The sequence below is a fragment of the Sinocyclocheilus rhinocerous genome, unplaced genomic scaffold, assembly GCF_001515625.1.
Source record: "Sinocyclocheilus rhinocerous isolate Xijiao unplaced genomic scaffold, SAMN03320098_v1.1 scaffold1456, whole genome shotgun sequence".
NCBI lineage: Eukaryota > Metazoa > Chordata > Actinopteri > Cypriniformes > Cyprinidae > Sinocyclocheilus > Sinocyclocheilus rhinocerous.
This window is the reverse complement of record NW_015630970.1, coordinates 585,108-597,303: the sequence shown is the minus strand read 5'-3', so window position 1 is coordinate 597,303 and position 12,196 is coordinate 585,108. Positions and strand designations below refer to the sequence as shown.

Genomic DNA, 12,196 nt, shown 5'->3' with positions numbered 1-12,196 from the left:
TCACTCCGCAGTCATGCGAAATGAAACTTTGTGCTCTACTTAAACTTGTATGCTAGACTTCCGGTAAAATAATTTAAACTCAAATCAGTATTTTTTAGTTATATGGGTTTCACGTCGGCGACCCGACTCAGTCAGTAGCCTATATTTGTTGATAAATGACCGGCTAATTGGACATGATCCCTCACATAATTGACCCAAAAATGAAATTGCCATCTTTTATTCACTGACACGTGTTGTTCCAGATCCTCAAAACGTTCTTTCTTTGTTTATCTTTGAGCTGATATCAGGTGAGTTGTGGTTTTATAATGTATTCTTAACACTTTATAACTAAAACACAGCGCAACACCAACACCTGTCAAGTCCTGTAACTTCACAAGTTCACCAGCAGATGTCTCTATTCTGTTGTTATAGATCATGTTCAATATTTATTTCTGTTGTAGTCGTTTTATTGTTTTTTTACACGTTAAAAAGGCTTTCTATTATCGCTATTTATGTTTCTGAAGCTGCGTGTCATACTTGAAATATTGTATGTACTTCATTCAGTAATGATAATGCTCCAGTTGTGCCCACTGTCATTTAGCAATCGAAAAAAACTGTAAAGAGTTTATCTTCTACTGTATGAGTTTAAAGGAATATGTCCTGAAAAAAATTCTGTCATATTTACTCGCCCTTATGTAATTTCAAACCCATGTCACTAAAAAAAAAGAAGAAAAAAAAAACTTTATAGAATAACCAAACCATTTCATATTATTTAAAAACTGGCTGGTTATGTGAGGTTTATTAAATATGCTGCATCTTTATGAAGGCTGAAGATCTAGGGACAAAAGTATCGTATCTGTGTCAGATGTTGCAGTAGAATTTATAATTTAGCGATTTTGAAAAACATATTGTATGTTTGAAGCACTTTACATTATTTCATTTTATCCAGTGAATATCGCAAGCAATTTATTATACAGCAACGATACTGTAAAGCTGCATGCTGGGACTAAGCATGAGTACTCTTGTGCTTTAAAGAGACATATAATCACTTTCTGGAGCTTCATTTTCACTATTCCTCACTTTTCAATACTCGTAAAGCTAGCAGCGTCTCACAACCTTCAAGAAATATGTAAAACACACAACTACTAACTCACAAAAACTACTAACACGCTCGTCTCTTTTCTAGTCTGACCTCTTCTAAATCAGCAGGCTGGTAGTTTCAGTAGTTTTAAGGAGATTCGGTACGGATCACATGTCAGCTGCCCATTTCCCTGATTTGTTGATGTTTTGCATAATGGTCTTTTGAGAAGCGATCTGTGTTTCCATCTTTGAGCAAACACAGCACACGTCTGCGAGCAGAAGCTGAACTATTTCTCCATAATCGCAGGTACATTTTCTTGTTTGTTGTAAAATATATTTAACTTAATATATGCATATTATATTCTTCTCCTTATACTAATACAAAACATGAAACCTTAACGGTTTCTCATGTGATCTGGTTTCTTGTTTAGATGTAACTATTAGTTGTTTCAGAAGTAAAAACACTTGCTATCTTGTGACGAATGACAAAAATACTTTCCAAACCAATCTTCTCTTCAGTTTTTAGGAAGAAAGGTGTCTAAAACCATTGGCTTTGTGAAGTCACGAGTCCAGAAATGAATCTCATGTTGTTTGTCTTGGGTAAGTGCATTGTTCAATAAATAATAATTCATTATTTGATTAGCAAATTAGCATTCTGTAGAGTTCTTCCACCACTGTGCATTAAATAAACTAAAATATATGAAAACAAATTTCTAAATGGCATTAGAAACACTGGCAATTAATATTAAGTGTTGTTTTTGAACTGTAAACAATTTCCACACACTTCAAAACTTAAGTTGATTTGCTGCCTTAAGTGAACTTCAAAAATTGAGTTGAATCTCACACAACTTTTAAAAAAAAATGGTTTGATGAAGTTATTGTAACATAATTTTTACTGTGTGGGAGTGGCCCATATTTTGTGTGTATAACAACACATTTATGGGTAATATTTGAAAAATGTATGCATTATGCATTCATTATTAATTCGATCTACTTAATGCATTCCTTTGGACTTCAATCCACTTAAACTCACGTTTAATTTGCTATTCTGTAAACAATTTGCTTTTTCTATCAAATTCAGAAACTGACTGATTGGATTATATATTCATATGCATGACTGTCGCTCTTTCACAGGTTCGTGCGTCTCGTCTGCGATCTCCAAACAGTTTGTCTTCGTTAAAGAGGCGAAAACATTCAGTGATGCGCAGATGTACTGCGGACGGTTTCACGGCGATCTGGCGAGCGTTGACGACGCGGCGGACTCCAGCCGTCTGCAGGCCGCGGTGAGCGGGATCACGGATCCGAGCGCGTGGATCGGCCTGAAGAGAGGCGAGCCAGACTGGTTCTGGTCTCTGTCCGACAGCACTTTCTACGGGGAAGGAGAAGCCGAGTACAGATGCTGGAAAACCGGGCAGCTGGACAACGCCGGAGGAAGCGAAAACTGCGGCGCCGTCGATGACGCTGGGGAGTTTTGGGACGTATCGTGTGCAAGTCATTATACGTTTATTTGTTATGATGGTGAGGACACAGTGAGCTCACTGACAGTCTGTGCCAGTGTTTCTATCTCACTGTACGCTTCACCTAAGATTTGAATTGTATATAAAAGTTCCGTTCATTTGCATTACACAATTTTAACTAGTGCCGTCAAACGATTAATCGCGATTAATCGCATCCGAAATAAAAGTTGTTGTTCACATAGAAATATATACATGTAAATATTTTCAAAATATATACTGTATGTGTGCGTATTTACATATACATAATAAATATACACAGTACACATACATATATTATGTAACCAAAATTTATTTTGGATGCGATTAATCGCGATTAATCATTTGACAGCACTAGTTTTAACATAAACTAAATAAAATAATGTGATGCATATTTGTCAGTCATAGATCAATGAAACCAGTGTTAGTTAAATGTGTCATTGAGATACTACTATTATGATTTTTATTAATATTTTGAATTAGTTGTATTTTTACATTTTCATTTTAACCCAAGTAAAAATTGTAGTAATTTTTGTGTTTTTATGTCTATATATATATATATTTATTTTTTTTTATTATTATTTTAATAGTATTTTAACAATAAATGTTTATATATATATATTTTTTTTTTATTTTTTTTTTTATTTATTATTATTTTAGTAAATCAAGTTAAACTCAATGAAAATGAAATATTTTGCCTTGCTTTTTTTGTTTTTGTTTTAGTAAACAATAACAACCGGTCAGATTTCTATAATAGCACTAATAAACCGAATGTGTTTTAAATGCACAATAACCAGCTTTATATATGTTTCATCAATAAATCCAATTTGTTTCAATCTCATACATGTTATCCATTTGAATATTGATTCACTAATGTAATATTGTTCCACCTCTAACCATATTTTGACCCTGTTCATACTTCTGAACTGAATAAATGTAATTGTTTTCACAATCAACAGATTTATACTGATTTGAAAATATGATTATTTAAATCAAATAGATAATAATGAATAATGTTTTTAAAGAGAAATCTTGCAGAAATCTGACCTGTTTTCCTTGTGCGTCACATTAGGTTTATTAGTTTGTGTTAAAACTGTGTAATCTAAATGGATGGCAATTTTATATGAAATTAATACACATAAATCTTACATTTAAGTCTAAATATCTTGCATTTCACTCCAAATTATATTTTGCACAAGCCTTGTTTTGTTGCACTGCTTTTTTTCACTGATTTAAAACATTTTAATGCATTATATGTATATATAAATACACACCCATGCATGTATATATTTAAGAAAATTTTTTATATATTAAATATATTTATATATCACTAATGTAATATTGTTCCACCTCTAACCATATTTTGACCCTGTTCATACTTCTGAACTGAATAAATGTAATTGTTTTCACAATCAACAGATTTATACTGATTTGAAAATATGATTATTTAAATCAAATAGATAATAATGAATAATGTTTTTAAAGAGAAATCTTGCAGAAATCTGACCTGTTTTCCTTGTGCGTCACATTAGGTTTATTAGTTTGTGTTAAAACTGTGTAATCTAAATGGATGGCAATTTTATATGAAATTAATACACATAAATCTTACATTTAAGTCTAAATATCTTGCATTTCACTCCAAATTATATTTTGCACAAGCCTTGTTTTGTTGCACTGCTTTTTTTCACTGATTTAAAACATTTTAATGCATTATAGAAATGAGATTGAGAAGTAATTGTTAATTGTTAGTTAATGGTTAATATTTGAGAATTCAGGAACAATGCATTTTATTTATGTTTTTATTTTTATGTGTTAGTTATATAATTGTCTCCTAGCCCACGTCCAAGCCTTGTTTAGTTGATTTAGTTGATTTTCACAATGACCCAGTTTTGCTGTAGTGAACATAGTGTCTTATGGCGTCCCAGGAAAGGAAAACGGCCTTCAGAGGTACGTGTTTGTCAGTCAAAGCAAGAGCTGGAGCGATGCGCAGACGTTCTGCCGGCAGAAGCACACGGATCTGGTCAGCGTGAGGAACCCGGATGAGAAGCAGCTGATCCAAGCACTGGTGCCGCAGCAAGCTCTCGTGTTCATCGGCCTGTTCAAAGATTTGTTCAGATGGTCGGATAACAGCAGCTCCTCATTCAGACGCTGGTCTGTTGGCGAACCTGATGGCTCTGGAGCTTGTGTTGTGCAAAAACTGTCCGAAATAAACACATGGGCCGATCAGAACTGCGCTGAAACAAGACCGTTCATCTGCCAAGACGGTGAGCTGCTTTTACGTCAGATTCTCATTAAAGTCACCATGAAACTTAAGCAGCAACAGGTCTTTGTTCGATATTGAGACATGTATCCAAATGTAATGGAGAACGAACAAGGGCGGGACTTGGTTCTGTGCATCAGTTGCTGATTGGATGTTGAGATGTAGATGCATGTCTTTCAAAAATGCAGGGGCGGGGCTTAAATGAGAAGACATTCTGATCGAACATTATGAGGTCAAAACATTGTTAACCACGTGCACAGATGAACAGTTTGCAATGAGAACTATAACATGCATTTAGAAAACTATAGTTTAACTTTAGTTATTATAAGGGCTTATCACAAGTGGACAAATACAGTTTGTTTTGTTGTGAGATCTTAAAGTAATATTTCACCCGAAATTGAAAATGTGCTCATCCTCAGGATCATCCGAGATCAGGATGAGTTTGTACTGGAGGAAGAGTTATTATGGATTATGGACTCATATTTTAGATATTAAAACGTCTTAATGCTGGATGTGTCTCAGCTTTTGTCTTCTCCAGATGTTAACTGATGGACTGGAGTGCTGTGGATTACTTGTGGATTATTGTGATGTTTTTATCAGCTGTTTGGACTCTCATTCTGACGGCACCCATTCACTGCAGAGCATCCATTGCTGAGACACTGATGCAATGCTACATTTCTACAAACCTGATGAAGAAACAAACTCATCCTGAACTCGGATGATCCCGAGGATGAGCACATTTTCATCTCATTTTCATTTTTGGGCGAACTACTCTTTAAATGAATCATTTGACATGGAAGAATAGCAAGTAGATTATTTTTTATTTCTTTTTATTGTTAAAAAAAGAATTAATAGCGCAGCCCTGTTGCCACATAATTTCCCACATATCCCTTACCACCGTGACACCCATCGTGATCTCATAACCAGATCTGTTCCCGCAGGAGTGAAGATGCAGATGCTGAAAGTGAAGCTGAAATCGGGTCAGAATGTGAATGATCCTGTGATAAAGCTGTCCATCATGGAGAAGGTGAGTCTGACTGCGTTGTGGTCGAGCTGAGCGTGAGTTACTGTCTGTGTTGTTTAACTCACGGCTGTTATGATCTCAGATCCAGCAGAAACTCGTGAGTCTGGGGATGCCTAAAGATGCCAAGCTACAGTGGAGAGCTCAGTCTGACGGAGAGATCTTCCAGCCGCTGGAGAATCACATGAATTCACGCAGATAACATGTTGAAAAGACCTGATAGATATCGACTGACTCTTTGTAAAACAGGAAACATATATTTATGTACAGCATAACCCTTTATTCCTTCTCACCTGTACGTTTCCTTTATTTATTTGTCCTATTTTGACCAAAAAAAGTACCTTTTTTGATGTCATGCCATTGCTTGCTTTGAAATTTTTGTTTACGTACTTTGCATGCATTAAACCAAATAAGCTCTTCGCCTTGATTTGCATTGTGAATGGAAATGCTGTTTTATTTCGCAGCACGAGCGTGCTCTTTATTAGGAACATTTTAAACACTTTTAAATACTTTAGGCCTGGTTTCACAGATAGGGCTTAGACTAAGCCAGGATTAGATCAATTAGGAGATTTATGTAATTTTTATCAAAAACATTACTGGTGTGCTTCTTGAGACAAAACAAAGTCGCTGATATATTTTAAGATCAATCAGCGCAGGTTTCTTCCAGCTGAAACAGCTCAGACTTACATTTTAGTCTGGGACTAGGCTTAAGCCTTGTCTGTGAAACCGGGGGTTTATATTTAAGTCAAATATTTTCGAATTTAAAAAATTGCTAATTAAGAGCGCAACTTGGGATCTGTACAATACGTTATTACATTTCTGAGTCGTGTAAATCTAATGGGTTTTAAAGTACTTACTGGTCTTTTTTCAAGCCTTTTTGTTCTATATTTTAGCCTCTTAAAATGTATGGATAAACATAAAAGACCCCACTGGCAAATTATTCTAATGCTTTAACTGAACGACTGCTTAGCAATTGCATTGGTTTGGTCTGAGCCTGAGGATAAAACCTGGACACTGGACTGCCAAAAGCTACTAATAACCACAAATCCAATACATTATAACAGGATAAGTCCATTTATTCCTTGATTCCTATGTACTCTAAAATGCTTTTAAATGAGGTCATATTCTGTGTCACTTGTTAAAACATTTCAAACCTTTAATGTCATAGCGTCTTACAAATGAAAACAGGAAGCTCATCTCTCTGGCCTCCTGATTTCTTTAGCATTCTCCTTCATGTGGTTTAAATCAGAAACTTTCTGTGTGTGTTTGCATGAAGTGCATAATTTTGAATAAAAGCCTGTGCCGACAGACAACCCAGAGAGCTTTTACTCCATCCGTGACATCATGTTACCTGAGCAGGACGAGTGGTTTGCATGAAGGTTGTGTAAAAGCATAATAAATGCATACATCTAAGAGCATTAAGAACTGACGTCAAAAAACCCAACATTTTAGAGCTCTTTGATTTTCTCCCTTATTAAAGGCAATTTGCATTATGGAATGCAATTTAGCATTTATTGTAAAATTAGTATAGTAAATTTCACAAACTGCACACTGCAACAACATTGAATTAAATGTGATATCTTGAAGTGGAAAAATTGAAATAGTATTTTCTTCTAAAACATACTCTTTGACAACAATTTTGTGTAAGAAACACTCCTTAAATCTTGCTAAATAACCATTCAAAACTGCCGTACAGGACGTGACTACCCAATAGCATTTAGGCTAAATTTGGTTAAACATTTGAATCTAATGATTTATCTATCCATTATTTAATCAGAATGACTCACTAAATACAGATAATTCAAATGTATTATTGTGCAGATACGTAAGGTCCATTTAACAGTCAGTATATGGCCTAGTTTTATTTTCTTCCACTGGTCATCAGTCAGTCACTGACCGACAGTCCATAGTGATCCATTTAATCCAATGTTTTGCTTGAAGTAATACAATTTGGCCTAATTAACTAAATATGAAATTGACAGCCCTGTTATAAACTAAATTTAATGCTACGTGGTCTAAATCGTCTCCATTGAAGCCCGTTTCCGCCACTAAATAAAAAATAAAAAAGGTAATTGCAATTTTTTATCTCAAAATTCTGACTTTTATTTCTCAGAATTCCGTCTTATAAACTCGCAATTCTGTCATTTTTCTCTGAATTACGTCATATAAACTCGCAATTCTGTCATTTTTCTATTACGTCATATAAACTCGCAATTCTGTCATTTTTCTCAGAATTACGGGATATAAACTTGCGATTGCGAAAAATAAATTCAGATTATGAGATATAAACTCGCAATTCTGTCATTTTTCTCAGAATTGCGGGATATAAACTTGCAATTGCGAAAAATAAATTCAGATTATGAGATATAAACTCGCAATTCTGTCATTTTTCTCAGAATTGCAGGATATAAACTCGTAATTGCGAGAAATAAATTCAGATTATGAGATATAAACTCGCAATTCTTACTTTTTTCTCAGAATTATGAGATATAAACTCGCAATTCTGTCATTTTTCTCAGAATTATGAGATATAAACTCGCAATTCTTGCTTTTTTTCTCAGAATTATGAGATATAAACTCGCAATTCTTACTTTTTTTCTCAGAATTATGAGATATAAACTTACATTTTACTAATAGCAATGGAGCAGCTCTAATGCTATTAAATTAATGATTTTGTATCATAGAGCAAAAAATGAACAGTAAAAGTAACAAAAACTTGTAAAATAAATTTTAATGGGAATAATTAAGTGTGAAAATAACAGAAGGATATACAGTGAAACCAAAAATTATTCAGAGACCAGATATAATTTTTTATATTTTTTTACTAGTGGGTGCAGGACACTATAGTTAATTTATGTAAATGAGGATAGCAAAATAAAGTACTGTGGACAAATCATACCCAAAAAATTCTTCATACAGTGGACTACCAGTAAACTTGCAGTTCTTACTTTTTTCTCAGAATTGAGATATAAACTCACAATTGCGAGTTACAAAGTCCAGTTCTGAGAATAAAAGACTGATATGTTCTATCTTATATCTTGCAATTCTGACTTTATAACTCGCAATTGTGAGTTTATATCTCATAATTCTGAGAAAAAAAGTAAGAATTGCGCGTTTATATCTCGTAATCTGAATTTATTTCTCACAACTGCGAGTTTATATCTCACAATTTTGAGAAAAAAAGTCAGAATTGCGAGATGTAAAAAAAAGTCGCAATTACCTTTTAATTTTTTTATTCAGTGGCAGAAATGGGCTTCCATATGTCTCACTGAATAAACACAAAGCAGTAATTATGCAAAATATAAATGAACAAGCACACTATAATGAAAGATGTCATCAATAAAAGTTTGTGTTTTGGCATTGACTTGGTAAAATTTCCACCGTGTCCTAACTACACGTGACAAGATTCCAGCAACAAGCAATTTGGGTGTCCACGCCAGAATCAATCAAACATCACAGCCAATCATAAGTGTGTGTGGGCGGGCTCTGATTAACATTAAAAAACCTCTGATTAACATGGAAAAGATACCTTTTATCACGTGTCGTGGTGTCACGTGTAGTTAGGACACGGTGTTATGCTGCGTTCACGCCATGTCGTAATTACCGTAATTCTGAGGTAGTGCCAAAATTAACCTGGCGGCGGTCATTGTTTTAACTCTCAGACCATTCAGAGTTTGCCAGTTGTAATTACGAGTTCAGAAGCACGTGAGGGCTTTGGCGTTGATAGTGTTGCCATAGAAAAACATAATTCATAATTCTCTTGATCTGGAAAGCATCTGCTGTGTACAAACATCTGACAGACGTCTGTAAGATGTCAGTTTTACATGCATTCTAAATCATAAACATCTTAAAGACATCTAATAGACGTCTATTTGACATCTGAAAGGAAACGCCCTATGGACGTATTGCAGATGAGCAAACGCTCTAAAAAAATACGTCTTGCAGATGTGAATACAGACGTCAAATAGACGTCTCCGTGATGCATGTGTGCTATCAGGGGACAGTCAACAAAATATGAACCCGCGACCGCGTGAAAAAATGTTACCGGCAGCTGTAAAACACATAACATTGTATGCTACTGCTAAATATTGCAGAACACCGAAAGCGTACGTGTCAGGTAAAAATAACTAACCGTTTGTTTGTTATTATTCATGACGGCAATAAATGTGTTATTGCTAACCTAAACAAAAAACAACAAAATAATAACAGTATGAACACTTACATTATATTATAGCACATTATAGTATCTATAGTAACTATTTTCCCCCTTTTTAAAAAAGTAATAGCTATCTTTGAAAGCGCCGCCATTTTTCTCTGGTTTCCGCGTGAGGTGCAGCAGTCACATGTTACAAGCCGTAGCTCCTAGAAAACTCCCGAGAGCGTCACAGAGTTCCCGCCCACTGCTATTTGAACGTTAAGGCGGTTAAATCCTATATCTTCGTGTCAGCTTCTAGGAAAGAAATTTACCTTAAGCAAGAAGGTACTTTAATTGAGTCATTTAACCAGGGCTGCTTGCCAAATGGGTGCCCTAAGCAGAATAGTATTGTTGTGCCACCTCCCTAAAAAAACAAAAAACAAAAAACAAAAAAAACTACTATCCACCTTTTTCTTGTCGTAAAAATCGGCGCGGCCATTTGTGAATTCTATGGGTCTGGCTTCCGGTCTCGTCTGCGTCCACTCCGTCCAGCTATTTTTAGCATTATATTATTTTTAACAGTTCGTTTTGCTGCTTGATATTGAAAGTTGGTGTGTCTTATCATTGTCACAATTCACTCGGAGCACGGAACGAGGAGACACTGAGATAGCTTCAAACCACAGTATTTTAATAATCCAAAAACAAGGGGTACATAGGAGACACAGGAACACATGGAATGACGTTCAGAACCGACAAACACTGACTGAAAGGACTAGGGCTTTTAAACACAGGATAATTGAGGGAAGAACTAGACACAAGTTAACACAATCAACGGGAGACAGAAACTGGGTCACAGGGAGCAAAAACACACACAGGTCCATAACGCCCCCTCCCGGAAGGTGCGTCCTCGCACTGTAGAAACAACATGGGGAGGGGAATGGGTGGGAACTTGGGAGGAGGTTCTGGAGGAGACGGAAAGAAAAACACTGGGAGAAAAACAGAAACAAAACGGAGGGTACAAACGGAGGTAACTGTTTAGGTCAGTTCTTCTGTCACAATTCACTCGGAGCACGGAACGAGGAGACACTGAGATAGCTTCAAACCACAGTCTTTTAATAATCCAAAAACAAGGGGTACATAGGAGACACAGGAACACATGGAATGACGTTCAGAACCGACAAACACTGACTGAAAGGACTAGGGCTTTTAAACACAGGATAATTGGGGGAAGAACTAGACACACCTGGAAACAAATTAACACAATCAACGGGAGACAGAAACTGGGTCACAGGGAGCAAAAACACACAAAGGTCCATAACCCTGACAATCATATTATTTTAATGTATTATTTTAATTATGAACACACTGGTTTGTAGTGCAAACAGTTTTACCGTTTACTGCACGTTGTTATTCTCCTCGTTATTTACCTATAGCGGCTAATGAACCGGAAGTCTCACCCATAGGCTTACTTCCGCATTGAAGAAAAAGGTGGATAAGGGGTCAAAATAGAACTTTAATAAAATATAAAAGTAAATAAATAAATTGTAATTGAATTGTATTATTTATAAATTACAATTGTAGCTATAAAGACAGTTACCTATGGCTATGATTTTATTAATACCGTTGTCTGATTGATTTTATGGTCTCAAGCATTCAGAAAATAAAATTAAGCATTTTTACTATGATAAAACCATGGTTAATTTTGGTAAGGGATATGATGTCCACATGTTTTTGTTGAAGAAATTAAAAAGGCTGTAGCATTTCTATCGCAAAAAGGTGGCCAGAAATGTTAAATTAAGTGGATATTTGAATTAAATGTTTGGTCAATATTAAACATGGATTTGATCGTCCTGTAAGTGTAAGAACAGCAATTACCAGGATAGTTTATTTTGTATTACATTATGTATTTTAACAGTGTTATTCAATGAAACCATATGATTATTATTAATTAACCAATAGCCTCGTTGTTTTTATATAATACATTTTAAGTCATGAAAACTAGAATATGAGAGCTAGTGCAGATCCAGAATGGCCTACTGCGCTCATCATAAAATGCATTTTTTTAATAATAATATATATAATATACATGTTCATGTTTAGATTTTTATTTATGTATATGTATGTTTATATTAATATAGAACTAAAGATTTTTTTTTTAGCAACTGGGATGCCCCCCCCCCCAGTTGCTCAAAATTATCCTTCAACTTGTGTTCCAAATGTTGGTTCAA

The 12,196-nt window shown here is 35.0% G+C and overlaps 1 protein-coding gene across 1 annotated transcript; it reads left to right on the top strand.

The window, feature by feature from the left end:
• The first annotated feature begins 2,202 nt into the window (after positions 1-2,202).
• Positions 2,203-6,116, top strand: LOC107740748 (macrophage mannose receptor 1-like). Its single transcript, XM_016553256.1, has 4 exons — positions 2,203-2,577; positions 4,478-4,816; positions 5,754-5,839; positions 5,919-6,116. The coding sequence occupies exons 1-4, from the start codon at positions 2,268-2,270 to the stop codon at positions 6,033-6,035; spliced, it is 852 nt and encodes a 283-aa protein (XP_016408742.1). The 5' UTR covers positions 2,203-2,267; the 3' UTR covers positions 6,036-6,116.
• Positions 6,117-12,196: the final 6,080 nt, after the last annotated feature.

What these genes read in the sequence shown, in the direction of transcription:
- LOC107740748 (XM_016553256.1), top strand. Translation starts at nt 2,268, where the DNA reads ATGTACTGCGGACGGTTTCACGGCGATCTGGCGAGCGTTGACGACGCG. An exon ending in TACGTTTATTTGTTATGATG is followed by an intron (nt 2,578 to 4,477) that starts GTGAGGACACAG and finishes ATGGCGTCCCAG; the next exon opens with GAAAGGAAAACGGCCTTCAG. An exon ending in AGCTGTCCATCATGGAGAAG is followed by an intron (nt 5,840 to 5,918) that starts GTGAGTCTGACT and finishes TTATGATCTCAG; the next exon opens with ATCCAGCAGAAACTCGTGAG.